At 35.3% G+C, this 25,342-nt stretch overlaps 8 protein-coding genes and 1 long non-coding RNA gene across 32 annotated transcripts; 6 read left to right on the plus strand and 3 right to left on the minus strand.

Moving 5' to 3' along the window:
• On the minus strand, nucleotides 1–2,042 carry Pmm2 (phosphomannomutase). Of its 3 annotated transcripts, none has more exons than XM_034325508.2 (5): nucleotides 1,904–2,042; nucleotides 1,279–1,371; nucleotides 1,015–1,209; nucleotides 674–941; nucleotides 1–524 (listed from the first exon to the last, which is right to left on the minus strand). In XM_034325508.2, exons 2-5 carry the CDS (start codon nucleotides 1,336–1,338, stop codon nucleotides 259–261), a joined length of 789 nt encoding a protein of 262 aa, XP_034181399.1. In that variant the 5' UTR covers nucleotides 1,339–1,371; nucleotides 1,904–2,042; the 3' UTR covers nucleotides 1–258. The 3 variants fall into 3 exon arrangements, with proteins under 3 accessions (XP_034181399.1, XP_034181405.1, XP_034181400.1); XM_034325514.2 differs by lacking the exon at nucleotides 1,904–2,042 and adding an exon at nucleotides 1,701–1,841; XM_034325509.2 differs by lacking the exon at nucleotides 1,904–2,042 and adding an exon at nucleotides 1,469–1,556.
• Sgsh (N-sulfoglucosamine sulfohydrolase) lies at nucleotides 1,959–4,468 on the plus strand. The gene is made up of 10 exons (XM_034325468.2): nucleotides 1,959–2,095; nucleotides 2,250–2,379; nucleotides 2,445–2,581; nucleotides 2,640–2,790; nucleotides 2,862–3,100; nucleotides 3,251–3,370; nucleotides 3,434–3,646; nucleotides 3,723–3,892; nucleotides 3,977–4,123; nucleotides 4,189–4,468. The coding sequence occupies exons 1-10, from the start codon at nucleotides 1,993–1,995 to the stop codon at nucleotides 4,327–4,329; spliced, it is 1,551 nt and encodes a 516-aa protein (XP_034181359.1). The 5' UTR covers nucleotides 1,959–1,992; the 3' UTR covers nucleotides 4,330–4,468.
• On the minus strand, nucleotides 2,249–25,182 carry SMC6 (Structural maintenance of chromosomes 6). Of its 19 annotated transcripts, XM_076688322.1 has the most exons (37): nucleotides 25,042–25,182; nucleotides 24,604–24,684; nucleotides 24,395–24,519; nucleotides 24,097–24,289; nucleotides 23,873–24,025; nucleotides 23,518–23,762; nucleotides 23,328–23,447; nucleotides 23,133–23,263; nucleotides 22,855–23,055; nucleotides 22,585–22,781; nucleotides 22,354–22,500; nucleotides 22,099–22,283; nucleotides 21,723–22,033; nucleotides 21,422–21,641; nucleotides 20,985–21,343; nucleotides 20,725–20,890; nucleotides 20,534–20,647; nucleotides 20,258–20,455; nucleotides 20,043–20,176; nucleotides 19,927–19,961; nucleotides 19,273–19,816; nucleotides 19,113–19,205; nucleotides 17,223–19,028; nucleotides 17,037–17,132; nucleotides 12,685–12,795; nucleotides 12,467–12,608; nucleotides 11,247–12,358; nucleotides 10,874–11,162; nucleotides 9,606–10,814; nucleotides 8,459–9,519; nucleotides 8,254–8,366; nucleotides 4,692–7,736; nucleotides 4,452–4,614; nucleotides 3,828–3,897; nucleotides 3,554–3,652; nucleotides 2,624–2,824; nucleotides 2,249–2,544 (listed from the first exon to the last, which is right to left on the minus strand). In XM_076688322.1, exons 3-20 carry the CDS (start codon nucleotides 24,500–24,502, stop codon nucleotides 19,934–19,936), a joined length of 3,210 nt encoding a protein of 1,069 aa, XP_076544437.1. In that variant the 5' UTR covers nucleotides 24,503–24,519; nucleotides 24,604–24,684; nucleotides 25,042–25,182; the 3' UTR covers nucleotides 2,249–2,544; nucleotides 2,624–2,824; nucleotides 3,554–3,652; nucleotides 3,828–3,897; nucleotides 4,452–4,614; nucleotides 4,692–7,736; nucleotides 8,254–8,366; nucleotides 8,459–9,519; nucleotides 9,606–10,814; nucleotides 10,874–11,162; nucleotides 11,247–12,358; nucleotides 12,467–12,608; nucleotides 12,685–12,795; nucleotides 17,037–17,132; nucleotides 17,223–19,028; nucleotides 19,113–19,205; nucleotides 19,273–19,816; nucleotides 19,927–19,933. The 19 variants fall into 19 exon arrangements, with proteins under 19 accessions (XP_076544437.1, XP_076544428.1, XP_076544436.1 ...); XM_076688313.1 differs by having other exon boundaries at nucleotides 17,223–19,205; XM_076688321.1 differs by having other exon boundaries at nucleotides 19,113–19,816.
• On the plus strand, nucleotides 5,588–6,821 carry LOC117604914 (uncharacterized). 2 transcript variants are annotated; one of them, XM_034325521.2, is made up of 4 exons: nucleotides 5,588–5,729; nucleotides 5,941–6,119; nucleotides 6,297–6,486; nucleotides 6,681–6,821. In XM_034325521.2, exons 1-4 carry the CDS (start codon nucleotides 5,637–5,639, stop codon nucleotides 6,720–6,722), a joined length of 504 nt encoding a protein of 167 aa, XP_034181412.1. In that variant the 5' UTR covers nucleotides 5,588–5,636; the 3' UTR covers nucleotides 6,723–6,821. The 2 variants fall into 2 exon arrangements, with proteins under 2 accessions (XP_034181412.1, XP_034181411.2); XM_034325520.2 differs by lacking the exon at nucleotides 6,681–6,821 and having other exon boundaries at nucleotides 6,297–6,555.
• CPR4 (cuticular protein 4) lies at nucleotides 7,784–8,820 on the plus strand. The gene is made up of 2 exons (XM_076688339.1): nucleotides 7,784–8,031; nucleotides 8,443–8,820. The coding sequence occupies exons 1-2, from the start codon at nucleotides 8,020–8,022 to the stop codon at nucleotides 8,818–8,820; spliced, it is 390 nt and encodes a 129-aa protein (XP_076544454.1). The 5' UTR covers nucleotides 7,784–8,019.
• On the plus strand, nucleotides 10,604–11,803 carry CPR3 (cuticular protein 3). The gene is made up of 2 exons (XM_034325616.2): nucleotides 10,604–10,780; nucleotides 10,889–11,803. Exons 1-2 carry the CDS (start codon nucleotides 10,604–10,606, stop codon nucleotides 11,801–11,803), a joined length of 1,092 nt encoding a protein of 363 aa, XP_034181507.2.
• CPR2 (cuticular protein 2) lies at nucleotides 14,761–15,861 on the minus strand. The gene is made up of 2 exons (XM_034325515.1): nucleotides 15,715–15,861; nucleotides 14,761–15,594 (listed from the first exon to the last, which is right to left on the minus strand). The coding sequence occupies exons 1-2, from the start codon at nucleotides 15,724–15,726 to the stop codon at nucleotides 14,863–14,865; spliced, it is 744 nt and encodes a 247-aa protein (XP_034181406.1). The 5' UTR covers nucleotides 15,727–15,861; the 3' UTR covers nucleotides 14,761–14,862.
• On the plus strand, nucleotides 18,001–19,079 carry LOC117604912 (larval cuticle protein A3A-like). The gene is made up of 2 exons (XM_034325517.2): nucleotides 18,001–18,130; nucleotides 18,422–19,079. The coding sequence occupies exons 1-2, from the start codon at nucleotides 18,119–18,121 to the stop codon at nucleotides 19,013–19,015; spliced, it is 606 nt and encodes a 201-aa protein (XP_034181408.2). The 5' UTR covers nucleotides 18,001–18,118; the 3' UTR covers nucleotides 19,016–19,079.
• LOC117604917 (uncharacterized) lies at nucleotides 19,550–24,245 on the plus strand. 3 transcript variants are annotated; one of them, XR_004581527.2, is made up of 4 exons: nucleotides 19,579–19,671; nucleotides 19,732–19,805; nucleotides 23,751–24,044; nucleotides 24,106–24,245. It is a non-coding gene; the product is annotated as an uncharacterized LOC117604917 (long non-coding RNA). The 3 variants fall into 3 exon arrangements; XR_004581526.2 differs by lacking the exon at nucleotides 19,732–19,805 and having other exon boundaries at nucleotides 19,550–19,671; XR_004581525.2 differs by having other exon boundaries at nucleotides 19,669–19,805.
• Nucleotides 25,183–25,342: the final 160 nt, after the last annotated feature.

The following is a 25,342-nucleotide window of genomic DNA, read 5'->3' on the forward strand; positions in this document are numbered from 1 at the left end:
TAACATGTAAAAATACTTTCTGTTTATTAAGTAAAACATTTAATGCACTAACCCGATACTTGTTGTATAAACCTTTTTATACAGTTTATACAAATGAAGTTAATACATTCTTACAGGAAGCAACTATGTTTACTAATACATCTTTATAATATATAGCATAAAACTTGACACTTTTATATTATAATAATAGAAATAAAAAGGAGCACCCTGCCTTTCAAAATGTAGTTTAAACAGAACGAAATTAAACAATTTTGTGCATTATGCGCATTGCAAAGGCAGAGTAAATTGTTCTCGATCTTTCTGTTCTTTAATAACAGCCATAAGAACCTTAAGTTGATTAATCGTGTCTTCCGGACAAGTTACACGATGACCAACAGTTAAATCGCTTTCATAAATTTCGTAATCGTTACCACCTTCCATCGTTTTGTCACCGAAGAAATGTATTTCATCGTACCCTTGAATGTGTCTGAGACAATACGTTTTGTCCCAACCAATAGGAAAAACATCGAAAGATATTTGACCACCTTGATATATAAAACGAAAGAAATTTGTTTCACTTTAAGTTTTGTATATTCCTTTTTGCTGGCACGTAATACGCGCTATGTATAAAACTGTTCATTCTTTTAATTTAATTAAACTAAAAATTAATTTTTAAGTATAAAATTTTACTTACCAATACTGTATCTTAAAGCAAGATCTGGAAATTCTTTTTTAAGAGCTTGAATAAATTTCTGACGAATTTGATTTTCAATATCGTATTCATAAAACTGAATACGTTCCTCTTTAGTACAGTTACGGCCAATTGGTGATATATTAAGCATACCTGTTCTAAATTCTATAAAAGTACCACGTTTGATTGGCAAATGTAATTCAGATATATATTTTAAACAAAAGTTTATAAATTCTTGCAGCTTCTCCTCGCCGATAACACTTTGTATTGTCTAAAATATGAAACTTGTTTGAGGCAACAGTTAAAAATGATACAAATTTTATATGCTACATCATATTGCTTACTTCTGTTGGCAATTGTTTACCATCATGAAAAGCAATGAGTCCATTTTCTGCAAAAACATATTTGTATTTCTCAAATATGGTTCCACCACCCAACTGTTCTTTCAGTTTTTCTATATCTGATCCTCCGACCACAGATATATCAAATTCTTTTCTAGTAACATCCAAAATAAACTTCTCCACATCTGGCTTAATTACCTGAAAAAATAATTCAATTAGCACACATACAATATAACAAACATCTTTATAATTATGTAGTATTTGTACCTGTCTAGGATCAGTGAGCGTGCCATCAACATCAAATAAACACATTATCTTCTTAGACATGGTATATAGAATGGTTTCTCTTAGTTAATTGATCTGAAACATATGTTTCTAAATTAAATTTTTATTAAGCATAAACAGAAAGTGATATTAAAAAACACAAATGTAGACAATAAAGTTTTTTAATATATACCAGAAACCAACATAAATAATCTTTTTTATCATTTTTAGTCTTCAAAAAATTACAGTAAGATGTGAATAATCTATAACTTTCCCTCCACCTATATAAAAAATTAACTTTCTGACAGATTTTAAGTATCCTCTAAGATTCATTTTTTCAATAAAATTAATATCTATATATATATATATATATATAGATTTCTAGATCGACGAACAGAATGAAAACAATAATCCATTTCACTCACGTTTTTAAAAACATAAAATCTGTAAAATTAATTTCAATGTATTTATTAAATTGTAACAATAATGACATATAACCTAATATAATAAAAATATCAAAAACACATTAATCATATCATTTCAGTTTTACATGAATTAATTTTTTTCTCTACGCTTTCGTCGATCTCGAAATTAAAAAAAAGAGAATAAATAAAAAAAAAGTACAGACAGTTGTATATAAGCAGTTAATACGTGGCTAGATTGACGCCCTCTTTATGGGATCTAATCCCTGCGCTTACGGCTACAATATTGCGAAGAATGTTATTGAATAAATTATATATCTTTATTTATCTTATCTTATTTGGTTTACATCATTTAAATGCAGACAAATTACCGCCTAAAAATGCCATCTTACTTTTGGGTAAGTACCTATGGTTTGTAAAAATATAATAAATTTAATATTTGTTTTAAAAATAAAATTTACAATTACTATATCTTTTTGTTATAAATCAAAAATATTTAATTTTGTTGTATTTGATAATTTTACCTTTATATTTAATTTTATTTCTACACAGCTGATGATGGCGGATTTGAAATGCGATCCTATTTAAATAAAATTTGTCAAACACCTAATCTGGATTATTTGGCAAAAGAAAGTTTATTATTTAACAATGCATTTACTTCGGTCAGCAGTTGTTCTCCCAGGTAGAACTTTAGTTTAAAACTTGCTATTTACAAGTAACATAGATACTTTTCATTTTTAATTTCAGCCGTTCTTCTTTACTCACTGGATTACCCAGTCATCAAAATGGAATGTACGGTCTTCATCATGGAATTCATCATTTCAATTCATTTGATAATGTTCAGAGTCTACCAAAAATGTTAAAGAACAATAATATAAGAACAGGTATATTTTAGTTTAATAACTAATGCATGGTTTGAACTCAACTTTGCATATTTTACAGGTATCATTGGTAAAAAACATGTGGGACCAAGCAGTGTATATCCATTTGACTTTGCGCAAACAGAAGAAAATAATTCCATACTTCAAGTTGGTCGAAATATTACAAAAATTAAGCTCTTAGTAAGAGAATTCCTCTCTCAGAATAAAAGCCAGTATGAATTTATTATTCCTCAAATTATTTGTTATCTATTGACAAAGCATAAATATGATTTAAAATTTTTAGACCTTTCTTTTTATACATTGGATTTCATGACCCCCATCGATGTGGTCACAGACATCCGGAATATGGAAGCTTTTGTGAAAAATTTGGTAATGGAGATATTGGTATGGGTAGTATACCTGATTGGCATCCAATATATTATCAATGGGAACAGGTAAAAGTTCCTTATTTTGTTCAAAATACAGAAGCTGCAAGGCGAGATATTGCTGCTCAATACACAACTATTTCTCGTTTGGATCAAGGTATACAGATTAATATCTAAGATTCTCTTACTAATTTAAAGTTAATTACAACAATTGAACATTTTTTGTTAAAGTAAATTTATTGTATATGTAAAACTTAAGTACTCAAGCACTTAATTAATAATAAGCTGTATATTTAATATTTTAAAGGTGTAGGTTTAGTTCTGAAGGAACTGGAGAATGCTGGTTTTAAAGACAACACTCTAGTGATCTACACATCTGATAATGGTATACCATTTCCAAACGGTCGAACGAATTTATATGAACCAGGTATTAAAGAAAATATTTATAACATTACTTAAACATAATAATAATTAAATTTTTTTGTGTTAGGATTAGCAGAGCCTATGATGATCAGATCACCAATTCCTAATCATAGGAGAAATAGTGTGACATATAGTTTAACATCCTTATTAGATATTGTACCAACATTATTAGATTGGTTTAACATACCATACATGAATCAATCCCATGCTTCATTTAATGCAAATAAAGTATCTGCTCCTCGTTTAACAGGAAAATCACTTCTTCCGCTTCTTGTTGAAGGTAAATCTGAAATATTTTCTCTCATTAATATAAAATTAATTTTTAACATTATTTCATTGTGTGTGTTTGAAAATAGAGCCTGTAGAAAATAATACAAGTGTTTTTGGCAGTCAAACACATCATGAAATTACTATGTACTATCCCATGCGTGCTATTAGAACTAAAAGATACAAGCTCATACACAACATAAATTACAAAATGCCATTTCCTATTGATCAGGATTTCTATGTATCACCAACCTTCCAGGTAATCTGCAAACAAATCATATAATCTGTAAAATTACGAAATATTCTTCTCACTTATAGTAATAAATTTTTTTTTTATTTGAAGGATATTTTAAATAGAACTAGAAACAATCAACCACTTCCATGGTACAAAACATTAGGAATCTATTATGAGAGACCTGAATGGGAATTATATGACTTGAAATATGATCCAGAAGAAACAAACAATATTGTCTTTAACTCAACTGCAAAGGTAGATAACAAAAATTGAATTAGCAGGATTTAAAGCCTCTAATTACATCTAAACATTTTTTTTAGCAAATATTTATAGATTTAAAAGAAAGATTATTTAAGTGGCAGAAAATGACCAATGATCCATGGCTTTGCGCACCGAGCGGCGTTCTCAATGATATTGGAACTGCGAATGCTCAGTGTATGCCACTACAAAATTTTATTTAAACACAATTTATGATAAACTTTTTTTATGATGATATTAAAAAACCTGAAATACTCATATTTATAAACATTTTGATACAATTACGATATTAAAAAATATACAATTTTTTTTGTGAAATCCTTACCTGTTGAAATAAATTATAATGGAAAAGTAGGATGTAGTAGAGAAATGTTTTTTACATCCTTTTCACGACGTTTTAGAAGAATTTCATTCAACTGACGAACGTAAGTTGAAGACTTGTTTGCAGATTTCTCTACTGCTTTTAATTCTGTTGATATTTCATTCATCTAAAATACGATAAAATTGATTAGAACGATGGACATAAACCTAAATAGAAAAGTCATTTGCAAAAGTAAAAGCTTACATATTGTTTGTAGCCCAAGTATCTGTTGTATTTCTGATTGTTATTATAGATTTGCTTAACTTGTATCATAAAAACGAGGCACAGTAAAAGACCACCAAGTAGCACAAGCAAATTTGTGTTTTGTAAACCGCGTAAAACAAGCATTATTTACGTTGAGGTTATTTTGGTTAATTTATAGTATCTTTGTACAAAAGATTAGATAAATGTCACGTAAAACGTGACTCAAAAATACTTATATGAAAGTTAGGAACATCATACGTTTATATTAGTAAACATACCACTTATAAAATAACAAATAACATATTACGTGCAACACGCTAACGCAACACCATCTCTTGTTTGAAAGTTCAGGTAGATTAAGTAAGCGACTTGGAAACTCTTGATTTATTACATAGAAAATATTGATTTGTAATTATTTCTATATAATTAGTTTACAAATTCAAACGTTAATTATAATTTAATTGTAAAATTAAATCGTTTACGAAAAGTGGTTTCAAATTCGATCACAGCGCCATCTATACGAAAACGGCCGAAACTAGTCAACAAGTCACCAATCGATTTCCCGGGGAACACCAGCGCCACCTATCGGGTAACCGCGGAAACTTCTTGTCGAATAGTTTCCGCGGTTTCCTGATAGGTGGCGCCAGTGTCCCTCGGAAAATAGGTCGATAACTTGTTGAGTAGTTTGAGCCGTTTTCGTATAGATGGCGCTAGGGTAGAATTTAAAAAATTTTGTAATTAATTAATTTTTAAATAAACGATTTTTATTTAAATAATTTTTAACACGTACAAAGTTCAAATCAATGTTGTTCAGATTAAAAAAAAATTATCAGATAGAATTATTAGATAATAAACGATATCTCGGTGTAAGGTGATAGCTTGTATTACACTGAGCTAAACATTGTGTCAAATAACTGTTTTGTGTCATATATTTTTCATTAGCTAATGAAATATATTAAAATGTTGACACTGGAAACGTACCAGTTAACTCATCCAGAATCGCTGACAGATGCTGAACTTAGAGAAATTTTAGAAAATGTAAGTGAGTATGGTTATGTTCTTTAACTAGCTTCTTCGATTAATACTAAACAATTAATTTGTTCGTGAATTAAACTCTTACTTATTTAACTGTAAATATGTTTAATTTTGTTCAAAGGTTCAGAACACTTTATTAATTAATTCAAAGAATGCATTTTTTTACTACTACTATGTATAATATTGTTTAAATATTTTCTTAATCTATTTATAGAGGTGTATAGATTTTAATCATTATAAAAACTTTACAAGATGTGAGTTAATAGAACTGTATAAACGAGTGGCAATGCCATTACCTCAAAGGCAATCTGAAAATAGTCAAAACTCAAATGTAAAGAAAGATAACGAGGAATCAAATTCAGTTAATGAGTCTCACCAAAATTCTGTCCCTTTGTAAGTGAAAATCAATAAAAATAAAAGCTGCATTATTTTACTCTTTTCTGTATAACAGTAGCCTTTGTTGTATAATTAAAAAAGAAAAGATTTGGATGTAAGAACTCTAAAGTTTAAAGATTATGTATATAATCTATAAGAAATTATTTAATGAGAAAATATAAAAATATTCTACAGGAATGATACAAGTAGTACAAAACCAAATGTAAATGAGGTAACAAAAGCACCTCAGTTTTCTAATATGAAGTCAGCAACATCTCCTGGAAATGAATTTAAATGTACAACTAAAAAAGTACACTTGTGTAATTCAAGTAATATAATAAAATGCAATGGTGTTGATAAACGTAATAGCGATGAAAAATTTGATGTAGGTATATTAACTAGTTGTATACAAGATGGTCCATTTAGTATGAATACTTTTGGCACTTTCATTTAAGTGGTAGGCACCAAAGTAAATGAACCATTTTGTATAATATTAAAAATTAGGTAACTGGTATTAGAATAAATGCGTAACGAATCTGTTTTAATATTAATTAATTAAGAAACTTTTATATGTTATAGGGAGCTCCATCTAGGAAAAGACAGAAAATTACATGGCCTTAATAATATTACCGTATTAAATATGTATGGTATAAAAAAAATCTTTTTTTTTTAAACTAGAATTATTTTTATCCCTAAGTTTCTTGATAAGTAATGTTATCCATATAAGTGATTTTAAAGTATTAATCTCTGAATCATGTAATATATGCATCAACAATATGACTACTACAATAGAAATAGCCATGCTTGGTGTCTGGAATTTTTTCCTCATCTTTTAATTATTTAATTGAATGAGATTTATAGCACTGATTAATAATGGTATCCATTGCAGTCGATATGTTATTGGCTAGATCTCTTGTGGGCTACATGTATGTATTCCAAATTAGATTTTAAGCATTTTGGAATTCATACATGTACATGAAATCTGATATAATTCTAGTTATTTACTAAATTTTTTTTTAATTATAAGCATTGTTATTTTGTTATTATAATACTATTGTATTATGATTATATGTATGAAGAATAAAGAATGAAATGTTTATGGATTCTATTGGAAAATTTTGTACGAAATAATAAAGAAATTTCATATTTTTATACACAATGGTTTTTGCGTACGTATTACCTCAAGTCTCTGATACATTACACTTAACAATGTATTACATACACTGTGTTATACACTCTCGCGTTTAAAAGGAATTAATCACGTGGTAAATTGTAAGATGAAAGAAAGTAAAAAGCAAGCATTCCTTAAGCAGATCGTACTGATTCTTTAATATTCATCGAGGGTCGTTCGTACGTGACAGAAACGTTACACTTACAGTTGGAATTAAAATCACATCACGTTATGCAATAGTGAAAGTAAATCTATTGTAAGCTAGAAAATGTGTTGACTAAATTGATTGTATTTCTCTTAATTTCTTACCTATAATTTGGGATACCAAATACTCATTATTCATTAAAACTTCTTGTTTGTTTCAATGAGTACTACGTGCCTCTCAAGTTTGACCCCAACTTCTTTTTGTACCCAGTAGAAGTCACTGTTTATACTTCAGTTTGATGCACTTCTAATAAAGGATCCTGAATATAAAAATAATTATGTATTAAATGAACCTTATGTAAATGAATATTATCTATTATACATGTAATCTCAAAGACGTCCGTTTCAAGTGAACTAATAAATATACTTTTGGAAGCGAAACTTTTGCTGCATTAATGAAAGTATCACGTACACAGGTGGAGCATCGATTCACGTACGACGAATAACAATCGGGTACCTATAAATACGTTTGTCAGTACAAATCAAAGTCAGTACCCTTCTTGACTTTCGTTCAGTCGTACCATTACTTTAAATCCGATCAGCATGGTTAGCGAGGTGAGAAGAGATTTATTTGATAAAATATCGCACCGTTAATTGTTCTTATTTTATTGCATTATTGGCGAAAAAGTTAGTATATCGTATTTGAAAGTGACTCAAGTATTCACAGAGCATTAGTCTTCCGAGAGAAGTCTATAAGTTGCATAACAAGTGTACAGTGATACGAATGCAGTTTAGGTCTATGATGTCTGACCATAGGAGCGCTAATACTACTTATACCATTCCAAAGCCTGATTCCAGTCTGTTCCTACTTCTTATCCATTCCTCTTATACAAATTGTGGTCTGAGTAGTACACGCTTTCTTCCATAAGTCATGGGACACCTTAGAATTACTGTAACTCAAACAGAACAGATTTAATTTCTATTAAAATTTGCATATAAAATTGACATTAATTTTTATCATTACAGAAAGTAGTTATCGTACTGGCGATAGGAGTATTCGCAACGTGCCAAGGAGGTGCAGTTCCTGTCGCAGCAGTCCCAGGATTTCCGGCTGTCGCCAAGCTTGCATCATTCGACCCAAGACTTAATTACGATCCTCATCCTCAATACACTTACGCATACGACGTGCAAGATGCTTTGACAGGGGATTCAAAATCGCAACAGGAGAGCAGAAACGGCGACGTCGTCAGCGGAAGTTACAGTTTCATCGAGGCTGACGGAACTAGAAGAATCGTCGAGTACACGGCTGATTCTGTTAACGGATTTAACGCGGTTGTGCACAGAGAACCGGTGGCTGTTATTAAACCGGCCGTTAAGATTGCCCCGGTAGCTTTCCATCATTGAGAAATCTTGCTAATTTTATTTATTTTTATCCCCGGTGATTCAGACAATCATATCGTTACAGAAAGTTTAATTAATTCCTCTGACTCGACTTGTAATTCGACTTAAAAGATTGTCATTCTGAAAGTTACCTAACAATTTTGGAGAACTATAAAGAAAGCGAAACAATATTTGATAATAGTACAAAAATGTTTTGTACGATAATGATGATGAAATTGAAAACGAATTCCTTTGTTATACCACGTGTTATACGGCTAGTCATACCGCACTGTACATACTACAAGCATTTTGTAATTAAACGTTTATATTAAAGTATTTTATAAAATATTTTTATGTATTTATTCCATGTTTCTCCTTTGTCGAAATACTAAATAAGAAATCCTTAAGTTATTTCAACCTGACAATCTATACTCCCTTTGGTTGCAACAGTTTAAAGTTATGGAACTTCAAAGCTTATTAAAATATTCAAGTGATACAATATATATTTTTATCATTAATATATGTTATTATTATAAAAAAATTATTGTAGAAATTCAAGAAAAATTAATTTTTGAGATCTATGTCTATTAGACAGACACTGATTATTAAGTCTATATCTTGTTTTTCTTGCACGAATTCAAAATGTTAACTTTAGAAAGAAAGAATAAAAATTTAGTATAGAAAGCACCGAGGATGAGGAACGTTCCGGAAGACCACCCCTACCTGCAAAAGGCATCCATATTGTACTTTTGTAATGTAACTTTTGCAAAATAAAATTATTCTCAATAAGTTTAATGAACAAAATTTACCTTTCAATGTATCTATTTATCCAGGACAAAATGGAGTAATTTGTTCTTCGCTCTAGCTGAGTAAGCGATGGTTCCTTTTACTGTCACAATGAAAAATTGTCAAATACATATTTCCATGGGATGTTTAAAAAATCCAATTCTGTAATAGTACGTGGGTCCTCCTTTACATTCATTTGTAATTTAGCTCGGCTCGAAAGAAAATGGCATTGATTTTGTCACTCTTGAAATTCATGATCCTGTCGATTGCATGAAGATACAGATATTGAGCAAGGATCGAAGAGACACAATGAATTTATTCCCTTTCGAAATTTCGTTGAATAGCCTCGAATAACTTTCTTTGACATATCGGCATACAAATGACGCACGCATAGACACATTACCAGCCACATCTCATTGTTCTTAAAATTCAAACACTACCTAGCTAATTTTAAATAAGTCTAACAGACATCCAATATAATAAGCCAAAAATTGTGTCAATTTTTTGCAACATCCAATGGGCGTTGAATATCAATTTGAAAGGAACCCAGGTGCCACGATTGACCCAGGCAAATCCAGAACGTGTACGAATACTTGCTCCACCCAGGAACCCCATGAATAATCAATGAACCAAACGTCCAACGGGTTAAGCAACCCTTTTGGTAATCCTAATTAAGACATCGTACCGCACTGTAAATACTAACGCGATAACGATCACGTAACCATTAGTAAAACTTTTTCGAGACGGTCACCTTAAGTCGAGGGGGTAGGGTTACAGCGGCGGAGTTCACGGTGCGTTCGCGGTTTCGTCGTACGACCTCGAACGACTCCCGTACAATCTTCGACGTATTGGCATACAAGTCGCGTGTATACGCGCGACGATATGAAGAAACATAAACGTGCATAGCCGACGTTGTGTCGGTCGTATATCGCAACATTTATGAGGAGGTCACTGGATGGTAAAGGAAAGATGGCTAAGCAGACTGAATAAAAGAAGGAGAGGCTAAGTGGGGGCGGTGTGTATGCATGTGTGTAATACGGGTGACTTAACGCAAGTTTGGGTGCAAGGAATAGCTCGGTTATTGTTACCGAATGACACGAAACCATCGACGGTCATCGCGCATATAAAAGTACGAGGAATCTTACCCCGAGGCATCAGTCTCCTGGCGATCCTCGTGCAAACAAACATGGCTGGAAAGGTAAGGAGAGCTTGTGTACGGGTTCGATTTTCACCTACGATAAGATACACAGATAAGTCTCCCTTCTCGGAGGGAAAATATTTTCTAACGCACCTGCACTATTTTCAGCTCGTCGTATTCTTAGGCTTGGCGGTCCTTTCAAAGGGGGCGGTGGTACCAGCGGTACCAGTGCCGTCTGCTCCTGTCGTGGCGGCTGTACCAACGGCGAGACTCGAGGAATTAGATGCACCGGCTCAGTACAGTTTCGCTTACGACGTCCAGGATGCTGTAACCGGTGATTCGAAGGCCCAATACGAGACCAGAAACGGCGACGTGGTGCAGGGTAGCTACAGCTTGATCGAGGCTGACGGTACCCGGCGCATCGTCGAGTACACGGCGGACCCTATAAACGGATTTAACGCTGTAGTCAGTCGGGAACCAGCGACCGCGGTCGCCGCAATCGCCGCGCCTGTCTTACCATACGCACCTGCCATCGCACCTTCTGCCGGAGTTGCACCTGTTTTGCCCGCTGCAGCTGCACCAGCGCCGGCTGTTCCGGCCAGTGGCCCGGACTCCGACGTGGAAGTTGTCGAGGCTAGATCCGGTCCTCTCGTCGCGGCTATGCCGACCAGTCGGGACCAACAGCTCCGTCAACAGCAAGAGCAGCAACTGCAACAGCTCAGAGAACTTGAGAAGCAACAGCAGGAACAGCTGCAACAATTGCAGCAAAGATCTAGACAGCAGCTGCAGCGACAGATTCAACAACGCCAACAGCAGCAGAGGATACAGCAAGAACAGGAGAAGAAACAAGAGGGACAGGAAGAGCAACAGCAACAGCAAGGAGTGCCAGTGAGAGCTTTCGCTACACCTGTCCAGGTAGCACCGAAAGCTCAACGACTGGTAGGCCCGTCGCCTGTTAGAGCGGTCGCAAGTTACACGACGTACCCGAATGCTTACGCCTACACCGCTGCTTATTCCTCGCCTTTGGCTTATGCATCGCCCCTCGGCGGTCTTACCTACGCCCCCGCCACCGCCCTCCTTTAAAATATTCTCTTTTTTTAATATCGAATCGTTACCACACCCTCCTAATCGAGGATACTGAACTTGCAATAAATACTTATTTTACAATAAATGGAAGAGAATCAATTGATCACCGTATTCCTGAAATTTCCAATACATTTATCGAATGGGTCGGTAAATGCTTTCGACCAGACAAGACTATTTCTAGGTTTCGTCTGGTATCTCCGAAACAATGGATTACGTCTCGGGATGTACGTGACCGTCCGTGAGCATAATAAGTAAAAGCATAGCGAATAACGTCGATCAATGTCACAGACAGACGCAGTTCGATCGCTCGTCACGTTCAATCGTCGAGCTTTGATTCATTGTTCGCTGTTACATAAGTTGACGTTACGGTGCCATCGTGTTTCAGCTTTTACGCAAGAAAAAAAATTGCGTGTACGTACGCCGACTGGAGTTGTAACACGACTCGACCTTCGACTACGTGCCACGTAACGAACTAGACGCGTCCTGGGAGTTGCACTTTCGATAAACTTTGTCGTCCATAATGCAATTTCGCGTACACGTCTCGGTGCAATCCTTAAAATAAAAAATATTTCACAAATTGTTAAGACATAAAGTTATCTTATCCATTAGTAAAATTCTTTCAACCAGGAAACATTCAATCAATATAATTCATATTGTTACTTCTTAATATCTGGTAATAAATAATTCCTCTCTGCGAAGCAACCGGTTTTGCAAATAAAGACAGTGATTCACAGTAGTTTCACGTTTCGACTGTAATTTACGAATGCAAGTCTGCGACAGCTGTTTACACTCCGCGACGAACCTGAAAGAGAATGAAAAGAAATTTCGAGAAAATTATATTCATTGAAATGTAATATTAAAATGCAATCTCGACTCACATCATCTTTATCATAGAACACGTAAGCACTAGTGGCGACAATTCTGCAAGTAGTATCTTCGCGTATATGTCAGCCATGACGTTGTTTAGTCGACAACTGGGTCATTTTGACCTGTAACAATAAAAATTCTACATTTTAGTTGATAATGGTCATTAATTTGAGCCGACAATTACGATGGTATTAGATATTAGACGTAACAAGAGCTAAATGTGTGACGGTCTGACTTATTACTGATATTATCACTGTATCCCTTTCTAAGCGCATTAGACTATTGAAATTGAACATTTACATCAAGTTCTATCGCTCTATTCTTAATCAAACATTCTTTCTGTTAGACAACAATGTTTCCAATAAATAGCATATGTTTTCTTTGAACAAAATGACCCTGCATTAAACGCGTGAAGGTTACAAAAAAATGTACTCGAGTCTGCTTCCATATGTTCACATGCTTGGAATGGAATTCGGATTCTTACATAATATTATGCAATACCAGAATACGTACCACGCGTTTTCACTTTGAAACTGTATCACTTTGCTGGAATAAAAAGTCGTCTTTCATTCTTTTTTTACCAGCAAAGTGGCTGATCTACTGTACAACATATTAGTATCAGCTTTTCATGAAGAATCATTTGTTTTCCGCAGTTTTAAATATATTTTAGGCGCATCTTTGAAGAATACGGTTTTAAGAAAAACGTAACAACCCGCTGGACATGTTTCGCCTGATCGAATTTGGAAAGTAATCAGTAATTATTTTCTTTTAGAAATACTATTTCAATATGATTCTAGCGTTTATCGGTGTCGGGTAAGAGCGTCGATTTTGTTGATTCGGCTGCGTACCTGTTCGTGAAGTTTCAACTTTCACCGAATAAAACCAGAGCTGAATTCGCGGTCGTCAAAGTAACCGCGCCCAATGTCACGATGTGGCCCATCGTAATCGCGCCCCGTATTACGTGGCCGGCTACACAAGAAACCGGTTCACTTTTGGCAAACCGGTTACACGGAAAGAATTCGACCAGATGGACAATGGTTCGCCTTGGGCGAAAGCGACCATGCCTTTTTTTTTTTTCTCGATTTCAATTAACGAACGATCGTGAAACTGCCTCGGCCCGATACGCATTCCTCCTCTCTTTATTGATCAATTTAATGATTTATCCGTTAAGATGATCAAGGTCATTGCTGATCGACGTTACGAGCTTAATTAAACGGAAATAAACGAAGAGGATTCGCAACGTTAACGAGGGTCAACGATATTCAGAGGAATTATTTTGGTACATGTTTCAACAGACTCGATCGTAGAATAGATTTGTATTGTAAAACAAATGTGAAAGCAGACGGTCCCGATACCTCATTGTGACCAATCAATCGGTACTTGATAATCGAGTCACGCAAACAGTAGAAACAATTGCATGCGATGTCGCGATTCCAGTATGCCTTTCTTTTACGGATTTAAATGTTACAAGGCGTTTCTATACGCATAATAATGAAAAATCGATGCATCTTACGATTCCGTGATGATTTATTTAAAAAAAAAAATGTCTGACACAACTGTATCGTTCTAATTCCCCTGAATTACGAAATAATTTAAATTGGAGCCTGAAATTTGGACGCCTTTCTCCACTGGTGACGGACTCGGTTCTTATAATTAAAACGAATGTTGTGATCGATTTTCCTCGTTTACACGCTTACGAAACCGTCAACTTCTCCTTTCATCCATAATAATTACAATTTACTTGGACCTGTTTGGAGAAACAATGTCCGTTTCTTAAAAGAATACTAATTTCTAGAGCAATCTGAACATTACTACTAATTACTGAACTACTTCTTCCAAGGTTTCAACAAAGCAGAAATTCGGCATTGTTCAGATTGCGAGAACGAGTACGAAAGTAGTGAAAGCTACTTTTGGTGATTCTTAGAAACGCCTTAACCAACGAGCCGTGTTAAATTGAAACTCTACCCTGTGCCCAAGGTTGCCCAAGGTTACCCAAGGCTATATCTCCTTTGTCTTCACCAGACAGTGTCGCTAGTTTTACAAGATCCAGTATTAAATAAACAAATAAATAAATAAAGATGTATGGATACATTTGTAACGAGTTTAATCGATCACAAACAAGTCTGCTAAAAAAATAAATAAAAAGTTCAGCCTGAGTCCGTGGTGTGGGGTTTAAGACGTAGGTACGTTTACAAATAGTGAGGTTGAGCGTAGGTCAGGGCCGGGGCAGCGGCGTACTTGGCGTACGAGACGGGGTGAGCGGAATAGCCGATGGGTGCTGCGTGAGCGACGGCGTATGGGGCAGCATGGGCAACGGCGTATGGGGCGGCATGGGCAACGGCGTATGGGGCGGCATGGGCAACGGCAACTGGTGCGGCTACTTTGGCGGCGTATACTGCTGGAGCGTGTGCGATGGGGGCGGCATACTTGGCGACTGGAGCGGCAAGAACTGGCGCAGAAGCGGCATAGGTCAAGGGTGCGGCATGGGCGACGGCTTTCACGGCAACGGCTGCTGGCTCCTTGCGGACTACCGCGTTGAATCCGTTGACTGGGTCAGCGGTGTAGTCGACGGTGCGCTTGGTGCCGTCGGGTTCGATGAGAGAGTAGCTGCCCTGGACCACGTCTCCGTCGCGGCTCTCTTGTTGGCTCTTGGCGTCACCGGTCAGGCTATCGTGCACGTCGTAGGCGTAGCTGTATTGGGGATGAGGGTCGTAGTCAGCGTCCACAGTCTTGGCAACGACGGCCTTAGCCACTGGAGCCGCGACTAACGTCTTGGCCACGGGAGCTACAGCAACTGGCGCAGAGTAAGCCAATGGGGCGGCATGAGCGTAGGATAAGTGTGCAGCAGGTGCGTAGGTCAAAGGGGCTTCCCGCAGGATTCCGGCGTTGGCGGCGGCCACGAACGCGGCGAAGGCGATGAACTGAAAAATAAAGTAATCGTTAGAAAATTGCTTATAAAAATAGCTTGATCGTTCTATCGGCTCGAGGAGATCGTGAGGATCTCGTGTAAGCTCTCGAATGGATCAGAATCCTTCACCCACCTTGGAGACCATTGTTGGAATGATTAGGTTGGTTTGGATCGACTGAGCGACTGATGATGTCCAACGTTTATTCGGACTGCTTTATATACCACCGATCGAGCTGTTACCACCGATCTCCCCCACCAAATTGCTCGGGTTTTGCCGGGCTTTCAAACTTTGCTAACAGATCGTATCAACGTTACCGCACTTGAACTTGGTCCGTGAGAACACACATACATTCACCCTCGTTGAACATTTTCAGTCTGAATGTTACATAGACTAATAGAATGGAATAGAATCTCAATGATGAAACGAACTTGCCCAAGGGCGAACGTTCGTTCTTAATTCTCCTTGTAAAATTAGCAGATATTTGAAACAATTACAGTGAACGTATTTAAATTATTCGAATTTCGGACAAATTAAAATTCTTTATCCAACTTTCATTTTTCTTTAGCTGTTTGCCACGCGTTATTTCAATATCCTGTTTACGCTGTTCCTTCGCTTTCCTCGATTATTATTTTTTAATTTAATCAAAATTTTAATAATAAACTTAAACTAAAAATCTAAACAACAGGTCAATCGAAATTAAATTCCTTTTTCTTTTCTTTTTTCTTCATTCTTCTCGCCATTGTGCCCATACAAATTTGCCTTGGATTTATCCTCAGGAATTCCTTATACTACGTCGAGAACGACGTTGATTGAAATTTAATTGTACCAGTTGCGAATCGATTTTCGAAATTTCTCCAAATTCCGCGTGAAAGAATAAAAGAAAGAATTCATCGGTACCGGTACGTCGTGAAACTTTCCAGTCGGTGTATCCTGATCTACGTTGATCGTTGCGTCACGTCTAACGTTACTGGCAAACTGAAGTGGAGCACTTTCATAATGGAAAAAAAAAAAAATAGGTGGGCCAGCCGAATCGCGAGGTCCGTCTCGATCGATCGATAGCCCCGGGCTATTGGAGAAATAAAACTGATCCAGATCCAAAATCAAGACCTACGCCTTCTGACGCCCAACTTGAATAAGTGTCTCGCACGGTAGTCGATTGGAAGGTAGTCAATGTCAACTTAAATTCGAGCGAGACTCGGGCTCTCTTAATTTGAAAAAACATTTTGGAATTTTATTATTCCCTCGACATCGACCACTGCATATTGTTATTCTCTACAAAATTTTATTAAGATACTTGGGTCGAAAATTGATTGTTTCAAAAGATATCTTAGGGAGAGCTTAGGAGGTCTCTCCCTGAGGTATCTTTTCAATCAATCAATCAATTTTTATAGAGAATTAACAAACGCTTCGACTGGTGTACAACAAAGTATGCGGTTCCATTTTTAAAAATTTACCTGGAGGATCTCCTTGTCTCTCCCTAAGATATCTCCCTAAGAGTCTTCTACAATAATCTTCCTTATGCTTCTTATTCAACCCAAAAGTAGAGACACCTAAACCATGGTCATTAATAAAAAACAGGGTAAATTCTAATGAAAATTTCGTTGTATCATATTAATCATATAAAAACCAATCATTCTTACGTCATTAACTTCTTACATCATCGGCGCTTAACCTCGTTCTCTTCTTATTTTTTTATACCACGAAAAAAAACCAGTTGATTCCACCAATTATGGAAGAACTCAAGGTTGTTGCAGAAAATTTTTTGCACTACTGACCTATAGTAAATTGAGTGACAAATAATGTTGATCATTTTCAATTACCACTTTTGGATCGTCTTCTTCACGAGGATCATTCGCTTCGAGAATAATGGGACGTGGATGACTCGAAGGACATGGATAAGTTGACACTGAAATTTAGAACAAGAAATTGAATTGCTGTAATTAATGTAACGAGCAAGTATCCAATTTCACTTTTACTTCCTTATAACTGCATGCCAATTAACTGACAATGAAATTCACCACATGTTCTCATCTTTCAACGGTTAATTATTGGGTTCGGAACCAGCATACCTGATGATCGTTATGTGATAAATACACAACTTTTTTGTAATCTGTAAAAATAATATTTCATCAATTATATCATATTTTCAAAGTACCTAACTGCATTTTATTTGCAGTATAAAACAGGCAAAGAAAATTGTTAGCGTATTTCCCATGATCAGAAAAATGGGTGGACGGATTAAGTAACTTATGGCAAGGACGTGGCCTAGTCCACCACGGCGATGGTGTTCGCGATGGTCCAACGACTATCGTCACTGATCGAATTGTTCGTGTTGGGTGTGGTCCGATTTCTTGCTCAATTTTGTGCCACTTTGCGGCCGCAAGTCGGGTGGCCGTCGAAGGTACCGTCACCCAGTTACGTCAGCTTACCCATAGGTCCTGCTCACGGGAGTATAAAAGCCGAAAACAACCCGTCTGTGGTATCATTCGCATTACAGACGTACAGATCAAGAGATCTACCGATCGAGCAAGCAGCAATGGCCTTCAAGGTATAACAAAACAAGAACTCGTGGTTCCTTTCGATGGTACCTTCAAGCTTGCCCCATTATCGTTATTCTAATGCGTGATAAAATATTCATTTTCGAATAATCTAGTAACTTTTCGCATTCTAAGTATAGTTTTTGATCGAAAGTAAAACTTGTGACCTACTCTGAACACTTTCGTGTACAACTTTCATTGTCCATTCGATGAACTGTTAATTCCTGGCCTTCTTTCTCAAGGATACCACCTACATTTAACAACTGTACATATTTTTAACAAATCTATCAATTTGTTTACAGTTTATCGCCTTCGCCACCCTGGTAGCAGCCGCCAATGCCGGGATCTTACGGGAAGCTCCTCTGTCCTACGCCCCCGCCGCTCCCTTAACTTACACCCATGCCGCTCCATTCGCTTACTCTGCGCCAGTTGCCGTGGCAGCCCCCGTCGCCAAGACAGTGGTCGCGGCTCCAGTGGCTAAGGCTGTGGTTGCCAAGACCGTGGACGCCGACTACGACCCTCATCCCCAATACAGCTACGCCTACGACGTGCACGACAGCCTGACCGGCGACGCCAAGAGCCAACAGGAGAGCCGCGACGGAGACGTAGTCCAGGGTAGCTACTCCCTCCTGGAAGCTGATGGAACTAGACGCATCGTCGACTACACCGCCGACCCCGTCAACGGATTCAACGCCGTCGTTCGCAAAGAAGCTGCCGCCGCCGCTCCTATCGTTGCTGCCGCACCTGTAGCCAAGATCGCCGCTGCTCCAGTTGCCTATGCTGCACCCTTTGCCAAGATCGCAGCTGCCCCAGCTGTGGCCTACGCTGCTCCAGTCGCGAAATACGCCGCTGCCCCCGTTGCTTATGCTGCCCCAGCCCACGCTTACATCCACTGAATCGATTTGTCGTCTTTAGGAATAATGTTTGTCAAATAAATTACGGTTTTTTTTAGCAACTGCACGGATTAGTTGTATAATTCTTGAACGTTCTTACCCTTTGTTGCCTTTATCATTCATTATAAGAACATTTCAACTGGTGCATATTCAAACATCCATTACCTGTTTACTTATATGGGTTATATAGCACCTGCAAGGATTAAGTAAATGTAATTCAAAGAAAAATATGTTTACTTTCACCAAAAACTAGTTTATACTTCGTTCTCATAAATCATGTGTGTAAAGTAAGGCGAAAGATATTTAAATTGCAGAGCATGTGGAGGATTGATCATGACGGATAAAAAGATGAACATTGCCTTAAATGCATTGTGCATAAGAAAGGATATGTATGTAAGTAACGAGGCGATTTTATGTCCTCGCTTTCAACTGTTCCTATCACTCGTTAAGGAGGCTGAATTTGATTAACAATTCACGGACAGGCTTCTTGTTGTTCCAACACTTTCTCTGCCAGTGCCAATGTTGCCGGTTACACAACGTAACCACGCCTTGTACCTATCGGGCTGTTTATGTGTAATGCATGTAATATGAGTGGGTTGCGTTAATCGGGGCAAACCAGATTCGGACGAAGGTGCAAACCTTGATCCACTTACGATCTGGTATATTCTTCTTTTTACCGCCCTTTTAATATATTTAATTTAACTTAATTGTATTTAAAGGTATCCTTAAAGAAGGGTAGATTTACGTGGTCCGGGGCACTACCATTCATCTCACAAAGGGATTCATCTCATCGGTAACACACAGCTGCACAAATACACATTTTGTTTTTATTTAAAAAATAATTATTAATAAACTTTATTAATAGTATCAAACAAATAATAATAATATTAACATCTTTTTCACAAAATACTAACCGAAATCTTACCCTACCCTCTCTGGTTCTGCTAACCTAAAAATTATTATTATTATTATTATTATGTAGATACATTACTATGATTAAATAATGATTTGCATTCAAAATAATACTTACTGATGGATCGTTATGTGATCCTCTTTAAGAACATTAGATGTATCTAATGGGGTTAAAAATACGAATTGACTTTGTGGATGTGTTTTTGCATGATCCAAAAGAATGTCCATTATAACTCGTCGATTTACTGTATCCTAATTTCAAAAAATTATTCATACATAAAATACGTATTATTGAACGCAAGGAAAAGCATAATGCTCATGAAGTATATTCACCATAAAAACGTCAAATTCGTCAAGAAAGTAAAAGGGTAAACCGGTACAGTCCCAGAGTGCTAAAATGAAAGCAACAGTCGAATACGACCTTTCGCCGCCCGACAATGATCTTGCATCATTTATTGGTTTTTTATTATCATTTTGAGAGTGCACTTCAAGTTCAAGTTTTTTTCGTCCGTGATCAATGTTTATGGTACCCTATGCGAACGTAAAAATTCATACATGATATAATAACCATATTTGTGTTTTTTAAATAAAACAACTCGATCTGCGTACCTTCTTATTTCGCAAAGCGAGTACATTTGAAAATGAATTTTGAATGTTTCTTCCGTACATATGTTTCATATCAGAAAACGATTTCTTTCGTTCTTCCAGTCGTTTTAGATGTAACTGTAATACGTGTGTATAAATTACGTTAAATAATGTTTAGAAACTAGCATATCTAAAACCAATTTTATACTACTTACTTTATAACTTTTATCCATTTTAGAAATCAATTGTAAATTTTTGCCAAATTTTGCTTCTTTTTGTTTCAATTCCTTACGTAATTGATCTATAGTTCCAAACTGCAATTCTATTTGACGAATTTTTGCTTGTAATTCTTTCGACGATCTTTCGAGTTCACTAACCGACCTATAAAAATGATATCGCACGGGCGATGCAGGTTTCAATATTACAAGAATTAATTTGTTACTATGAAATATAATTAATTAACGTCGTTATTAACCTGTTAGTATTTATTTTTTCGCATTGAGCTGCAGCATCGGATACCGCCTTTTTGGTGCACCTCTGCTGCCTTTCAAAATCCGCTGTTGCATTTTGTAAAGCTTGCTGCAATGCATGCAACCTTTTTGCAGCGTGCTGAAATTTTGCATGCATCTCTTCTTTCTCATTTATTAATTCTTTTATATTTTCCCGTAAATTATTAACTTTTGAATCCAAACTCTGTCTCGTCTCTCTACAACGTTTGACTTCTTCTTCTAAACGTTCGACAGTTTTTTGAAGTTCAACAACATTTTCATTTAAACGCGATTCTTCACATTTCCCTTCCTGTAACTTTTTCTCTAACTCGTTTAACTCACTTTTCTATATGGGGTAAAGAAAGTATCGCATTATTTTTTTTTAAATATTATGTAAATATTCATTTCTAAATAAATTACTTACAAATAAAGCGATAGAGGCGGTTTCGTTTGATTCAATTTCTTCTTTTAGGTCATTAATCGATGCCTTGCACCGATTCTGATTAGCATTAAGTTTTGTAATATTTTCGCTGACAGATATTAACTCGGCCCTTATACGTTTCTGTTTTTCAACAAGTGTGCCATATGATTGCATCGCCATTTGTTTTTCATTTTCTACAGTAGAAATCTCTTCTTCCAATGCACTATTTACACAAGAAACCATCAGAGTATAAATTTAATAAAAGTATTTGGAAAAATGAAAGAAAAGAGGGAAAAGATCATACTTGATTGTATCTCTAACAGAAACTTGAAGAAATTTCGATTTTAAATAACGTGGTCCGCCGTAGGTCCTATAATGTGGATCAGGATAAAAAGTGTCACCTTGTTGAGTGAAAGCTCTTTTACAATTTCGTGGTACTTTAGATGAGTCTGACATTATATCAGCTGCTTCCGTACTAGTTGAAATTAACATGACACATTCAACTTCGCGTTGATCAATTAAACAATTGGTAACAACCGGATCTGATATATCCATTATGTTTAAGAGATTAGAATAATTTGGTGAATAAGTACAATGAGCACCAACATCATGGACCTAGATACAAGTGTACGTTTTGACAGAGTACATTGTATTTGAATGTTCTATAAAACTCTACTTACTTTATGATAAAATTTACTGCATATGATCTGCGGTGTTTTATCGTTCAGGTAGATTTCTTTCATAATTCTATTTAATACTTTGGCATCGTAACTATTATCTACACAGAATGTACTAAAAGTATCACTTCCTAAATAATTTTCCACCGCGGGAGCCCACGTTGGATCTTTTATTTTTATGTATTTTCCTAAGTACAGATAAAACATGAAATAAATTGAAAAAAATTACCGAGTCGGTTAGAATGAAACATATTTTACCGAGAGGTCCGCGTGGCTTTTCTTTAAACTGTCCGCTAGCATGTTCTTCATCGATTCTTCTCAATAAACGTGGTATATGTCGACCGAAAACGGTCAATGCATTATCAGAACACTGTTTCCTTGCACTTAATTCTCGTTTAATTTTTTCTTAAATAGAGTGAAATTATTTAATCTTACAGTGATCAGGATGTAAGAATTCTTAATTAACAATAGCAATAATGTAATACTTACGCATACGATTTTCACAACTGTTAATTTCAAGCTTTGAACTTTGAATTTCTTTTAGAAGACGCATTTCATCACTTTCTAATTGCATTTTGTAAGTTTTCTTAGTCCGTAATAATGCTTCCACCTCGTTTAGCTTTTCTTGAAAATTTGCCAATTGTTGTTTCATTTCGTTTCTTTTATTTTGCTCTGCATTGTCACCGCTATAAAATGAGAAAATACACGTAGAAACATTAAAAATAGTATTACCATTGTAGAAATTATAAATAGTGAAACCTTTCTAATCGTTGTATTTCTTTTTGGATCATCTTAATATCATCCTCAAATCGTTTTATTTTACTTTGTATGCTACGCCACTCGTGTACTTTAGTGGCATGCGTATCTTTATTCATAGAGTGCTCTTGTCTCACTTTATTATACGCTTCAGAACTATTACTAATTTCACGCTCTGCTTGTTTTATTTCTTGCTCCAATGTTCTGTAGAATTAACATATCATAATATGTTACTCTTTTATACTTAATTACTAATACGTGTAATTGTTAAAAGTTCATACTGAATTTTCTTATTTATTTCTTCCTCTTTTGCTTCTGTAGATGATTCAGAATCTTGAAGTTCTTTTAAATTATTCTCACAAGTTTTGAAAACTTCCTCAACTTTTTGGAATTTTTTTTCCTCCCTTATAGCCTATATTAAAAATGATACATTTTATATTATGTTATATTAAAATTTTCATGCATTTATCACTTACAATGGCCCAAAGTAATTCCATATCAAGATTAACGACTTCATCGCGCAATTTATCAATTCCCTCTGCTCTCTTTATATTTTCTTTAAGTTGCTCCACTTCGTTTCTTGCTTCAGACAAAGTCTATGTAAAATTTTTATTAATATGTTTAAAATAAAATAATTATTTCCGATAGTATAATAAGAAAACATACCTCATTGTACTGTTGTAGCTTTCCATATTCCTCTTGGCACGTTAATTCAGCTTCTTTGTAATTATTACCAATTATATCTAAGAATGTTGCTTTCATAAAGAGTTCATATTTTTCTTCAGATTTGGAGGATACCAGGAAAGTTCTTGATATGTCTTGATTCAATATAGCAATAGGATTATCTATCTGAATATTCATGGCTCTTAATATATTATCTAACTCGTTTCGTTTTGTAGATACCACATCCCCTGTTATAAATGGCTTGATATTAGAGATGCGCGAGAACCGGATGATCGGGATGGGAGGAGAACTGATCGGATCAGGTCGGATGAAAACAATATGAAGAAATTTTGTAAACCTTTCCAATTCCTTATTTTGTAAGACGACGCACTTCCAATATTACGAGTAACTGTTATCGAATCACCGTAAATATCTGATTTATAAGCCATAGGACCTGTGTTAAGTAACATTACTTCAATTATTGCCGAGTTCTTCCCCTTCTTTATGAAATCTATAAATGAAAACATTAGGTAGGTACAGATGAAATTATGAAAAATCTTAAACTATTAAAAATAATCATACTTTTTACAGATGCCCCGCGACTAGTAATATTTGCTCTTGCACCAAGGCCGACCGTCAATGCTGTTAATATCGCACTTTTTCCGCTTCCGTTGCGACCAATGATAAAATTTACATTTGGATTTAATATTACTTCCAGGGCATCATGGCACATAAAATTTCGTACTAGAATTTTTTTTATTTTGCCAGTTTTGCACTGTAAAATAAGATGAAAAGAATATGTAATTAGTAATATGAAAATTTTGTATACATACAACAAGTTTTTAAGCTTAACTAAATAAAAGTAATTCCAAATACTTACTTCTTTCGTAAAATGAAAAGCATCATCTTTTCCTCTTGACCGTTTTGAAGGACATTCTTCTGTTCCTCCAGATTTCCTTTTTGTTCTACTTCTAACATCATTTGCCATGGTTTTAAAAGTATAATCTATATACAAATTATATACTTTGTTTAAACAATAGTTTAAGCTTCCACAGCGAATAGATACTTGTTGACTTTAATATAAATTACCTTAACTTAATATCCAAATATTATATTGCTTCATAAATGAAAATATGGCAACTGCTTCCTACAGAACTGATAGCTTCCAACCTATGACAAATACTGTAATTTATCAGTTACACAGCATGATTCATATTCATTTTTTAATAACTTGTTACAAACTAGGAGGTTACAATGATAAAACATTGTGAGAGTCGTTTCTATTCAGATATCATTATCTAAAATCAATGAAGTAACATGAAAAACATTCTCAATTTCATATCAAATGCTTAGATAGTAGATAAATGCTTGGGATAGATGTTAAATTGTCCTTGATTTTTTGATAGAAATCAATTGTTACCGAAACTTTTGTCATTATAATATGTTAATCATTTAAAACAATTGATTTTTTAACTATAACTTTCTCTGTTTCATGAATAATACCGGCTTAAAAATTAATATACTTACGCATAAACTTTTCCCGCCACTGAACAGCACCATTTTCTTTTTACGTCTTTACATTCATTATACTCAAAACGAAGTAGATACACGATTAACTTCATACTATTCTTCATTTCAACCAATCGCATTGAGATATTATTACACAACAGAAATTCAACATCCAATCAAAGAAGATTTTCAAAAATTCAAATTAATATAAAAGAAAGTCATGATTTTATGACTTTGTGTTTTTTTTTACCATTCTTATTGAATTTTATGTAAATGTATTATTTGTTACCCTATGATACATTTTATTCGTTCTGCATGT

Source organism: Osmia lignaria, chromosome 5 (assembly GCF_051020975.1).
Source record: "Osmia lignaria lignaria isolate PbOS001 chromosome 5, iyOsmLign1, whole genome shotgun sequence".
In the NCBI taxonomy this organism is placed as follows: domain Eukaryota; kingdom Metazoa; phylum Arthropoda; class Insecta; order Hymenoptera; family Megachilidae; genus Osmia; species Osmia lignaria.

Coding starts and splice junctions, on each gene's coding strand:
- Sgsh (XM_034325468.2), top strand. CDS start 1,993: ATGTTATTGAATAAATTATATATCTTTATTTATCTTATCTTATTTGGT. Junction 2,380..2,444: donor GTCAGCAGTTGTTCTCCCAG/GTAGAACTTTAG, acceptor TTTTAATTTCAG/CCGTTCTTCTTTACTCACTG. Junction 3,647..3,722: donor TCTTCCGCTTCTTGTTGAAG/GTAAATCTGAAA, acceptor GTTTGAAAATAG/AGCCTGTAGAAAATAATACA.
- CPR3 (XM_034325616.2), top strand. CDS start 10,604: ATGCATGTGTGTAATACGGGTGACTTAACGCAAGTTTGGGTGCAAGGA. Junction 10,781..10,888: donor AAACAAACATGGCTGGAAAG/GTAAGGAGAGCT, acceptor CACTATTTTCAG/CTCGTCGTATTCTTAGGCTT.
- LOC117604914 (XM_034325520.2), top strand. CDS start 5,637: ATGAAATATATTAAAATGTTGACACTGGAAACGTACCAGTTAACTCAT. Junction 5,730..5,940: donor TTAGAGAAATTTTAGAAAAT/GTAAGTGAGTAT, acceptor ATCTATTTATAG/AGGTGTATAGATTTTAATCA. Junction 6,120..6,296: donor CACCAAAATTCTGTCCCTTT/GTAAGTGAAAAT, acceptor AATATTCTACAG/GAATGATACAAGTAGTACAA.
- Pmm2 (XM_034325508.2), bottom strand. CDS start 1,338: ATGTCTAAGAAGATAATGTGTTTATTTGATGTTGATGGCACGCTCACT. Junction 1,210..1,278: donor CGCTCACTGATCCTAGACAG/GTACAAATACTA, acceptor TTATTTTTTCAG/GTAATTAAGCCAGATGTGGA. Junction 525..673: donor TGCTTTAAGATACAGTATTG/GTAAGTAAAATT, acceptor TTATATATCAAG/GTGGTCAAATATCTTTCGAT.
- SMC6 (XM_076688322.1), bottom strand. CDS start 24,502: ATGGCAAATGATGTTAGAAGTAGAACAAAAAGGAAATCTGGAGGAACA. Junction 23,056..23,132: donor GAAATAAATAAGAAAATTCA/GTATGAACTTTT, acceptor TTAATTCTACAG/AACATTGGAGCAAGAAATAA. Junction 22,782..22,854: donor GAAATACAACGATTAGAAAG/GTTTCACTATTT, acceptor CTCATTTTATAG/CGGTGACAATGCAGAGCAAA.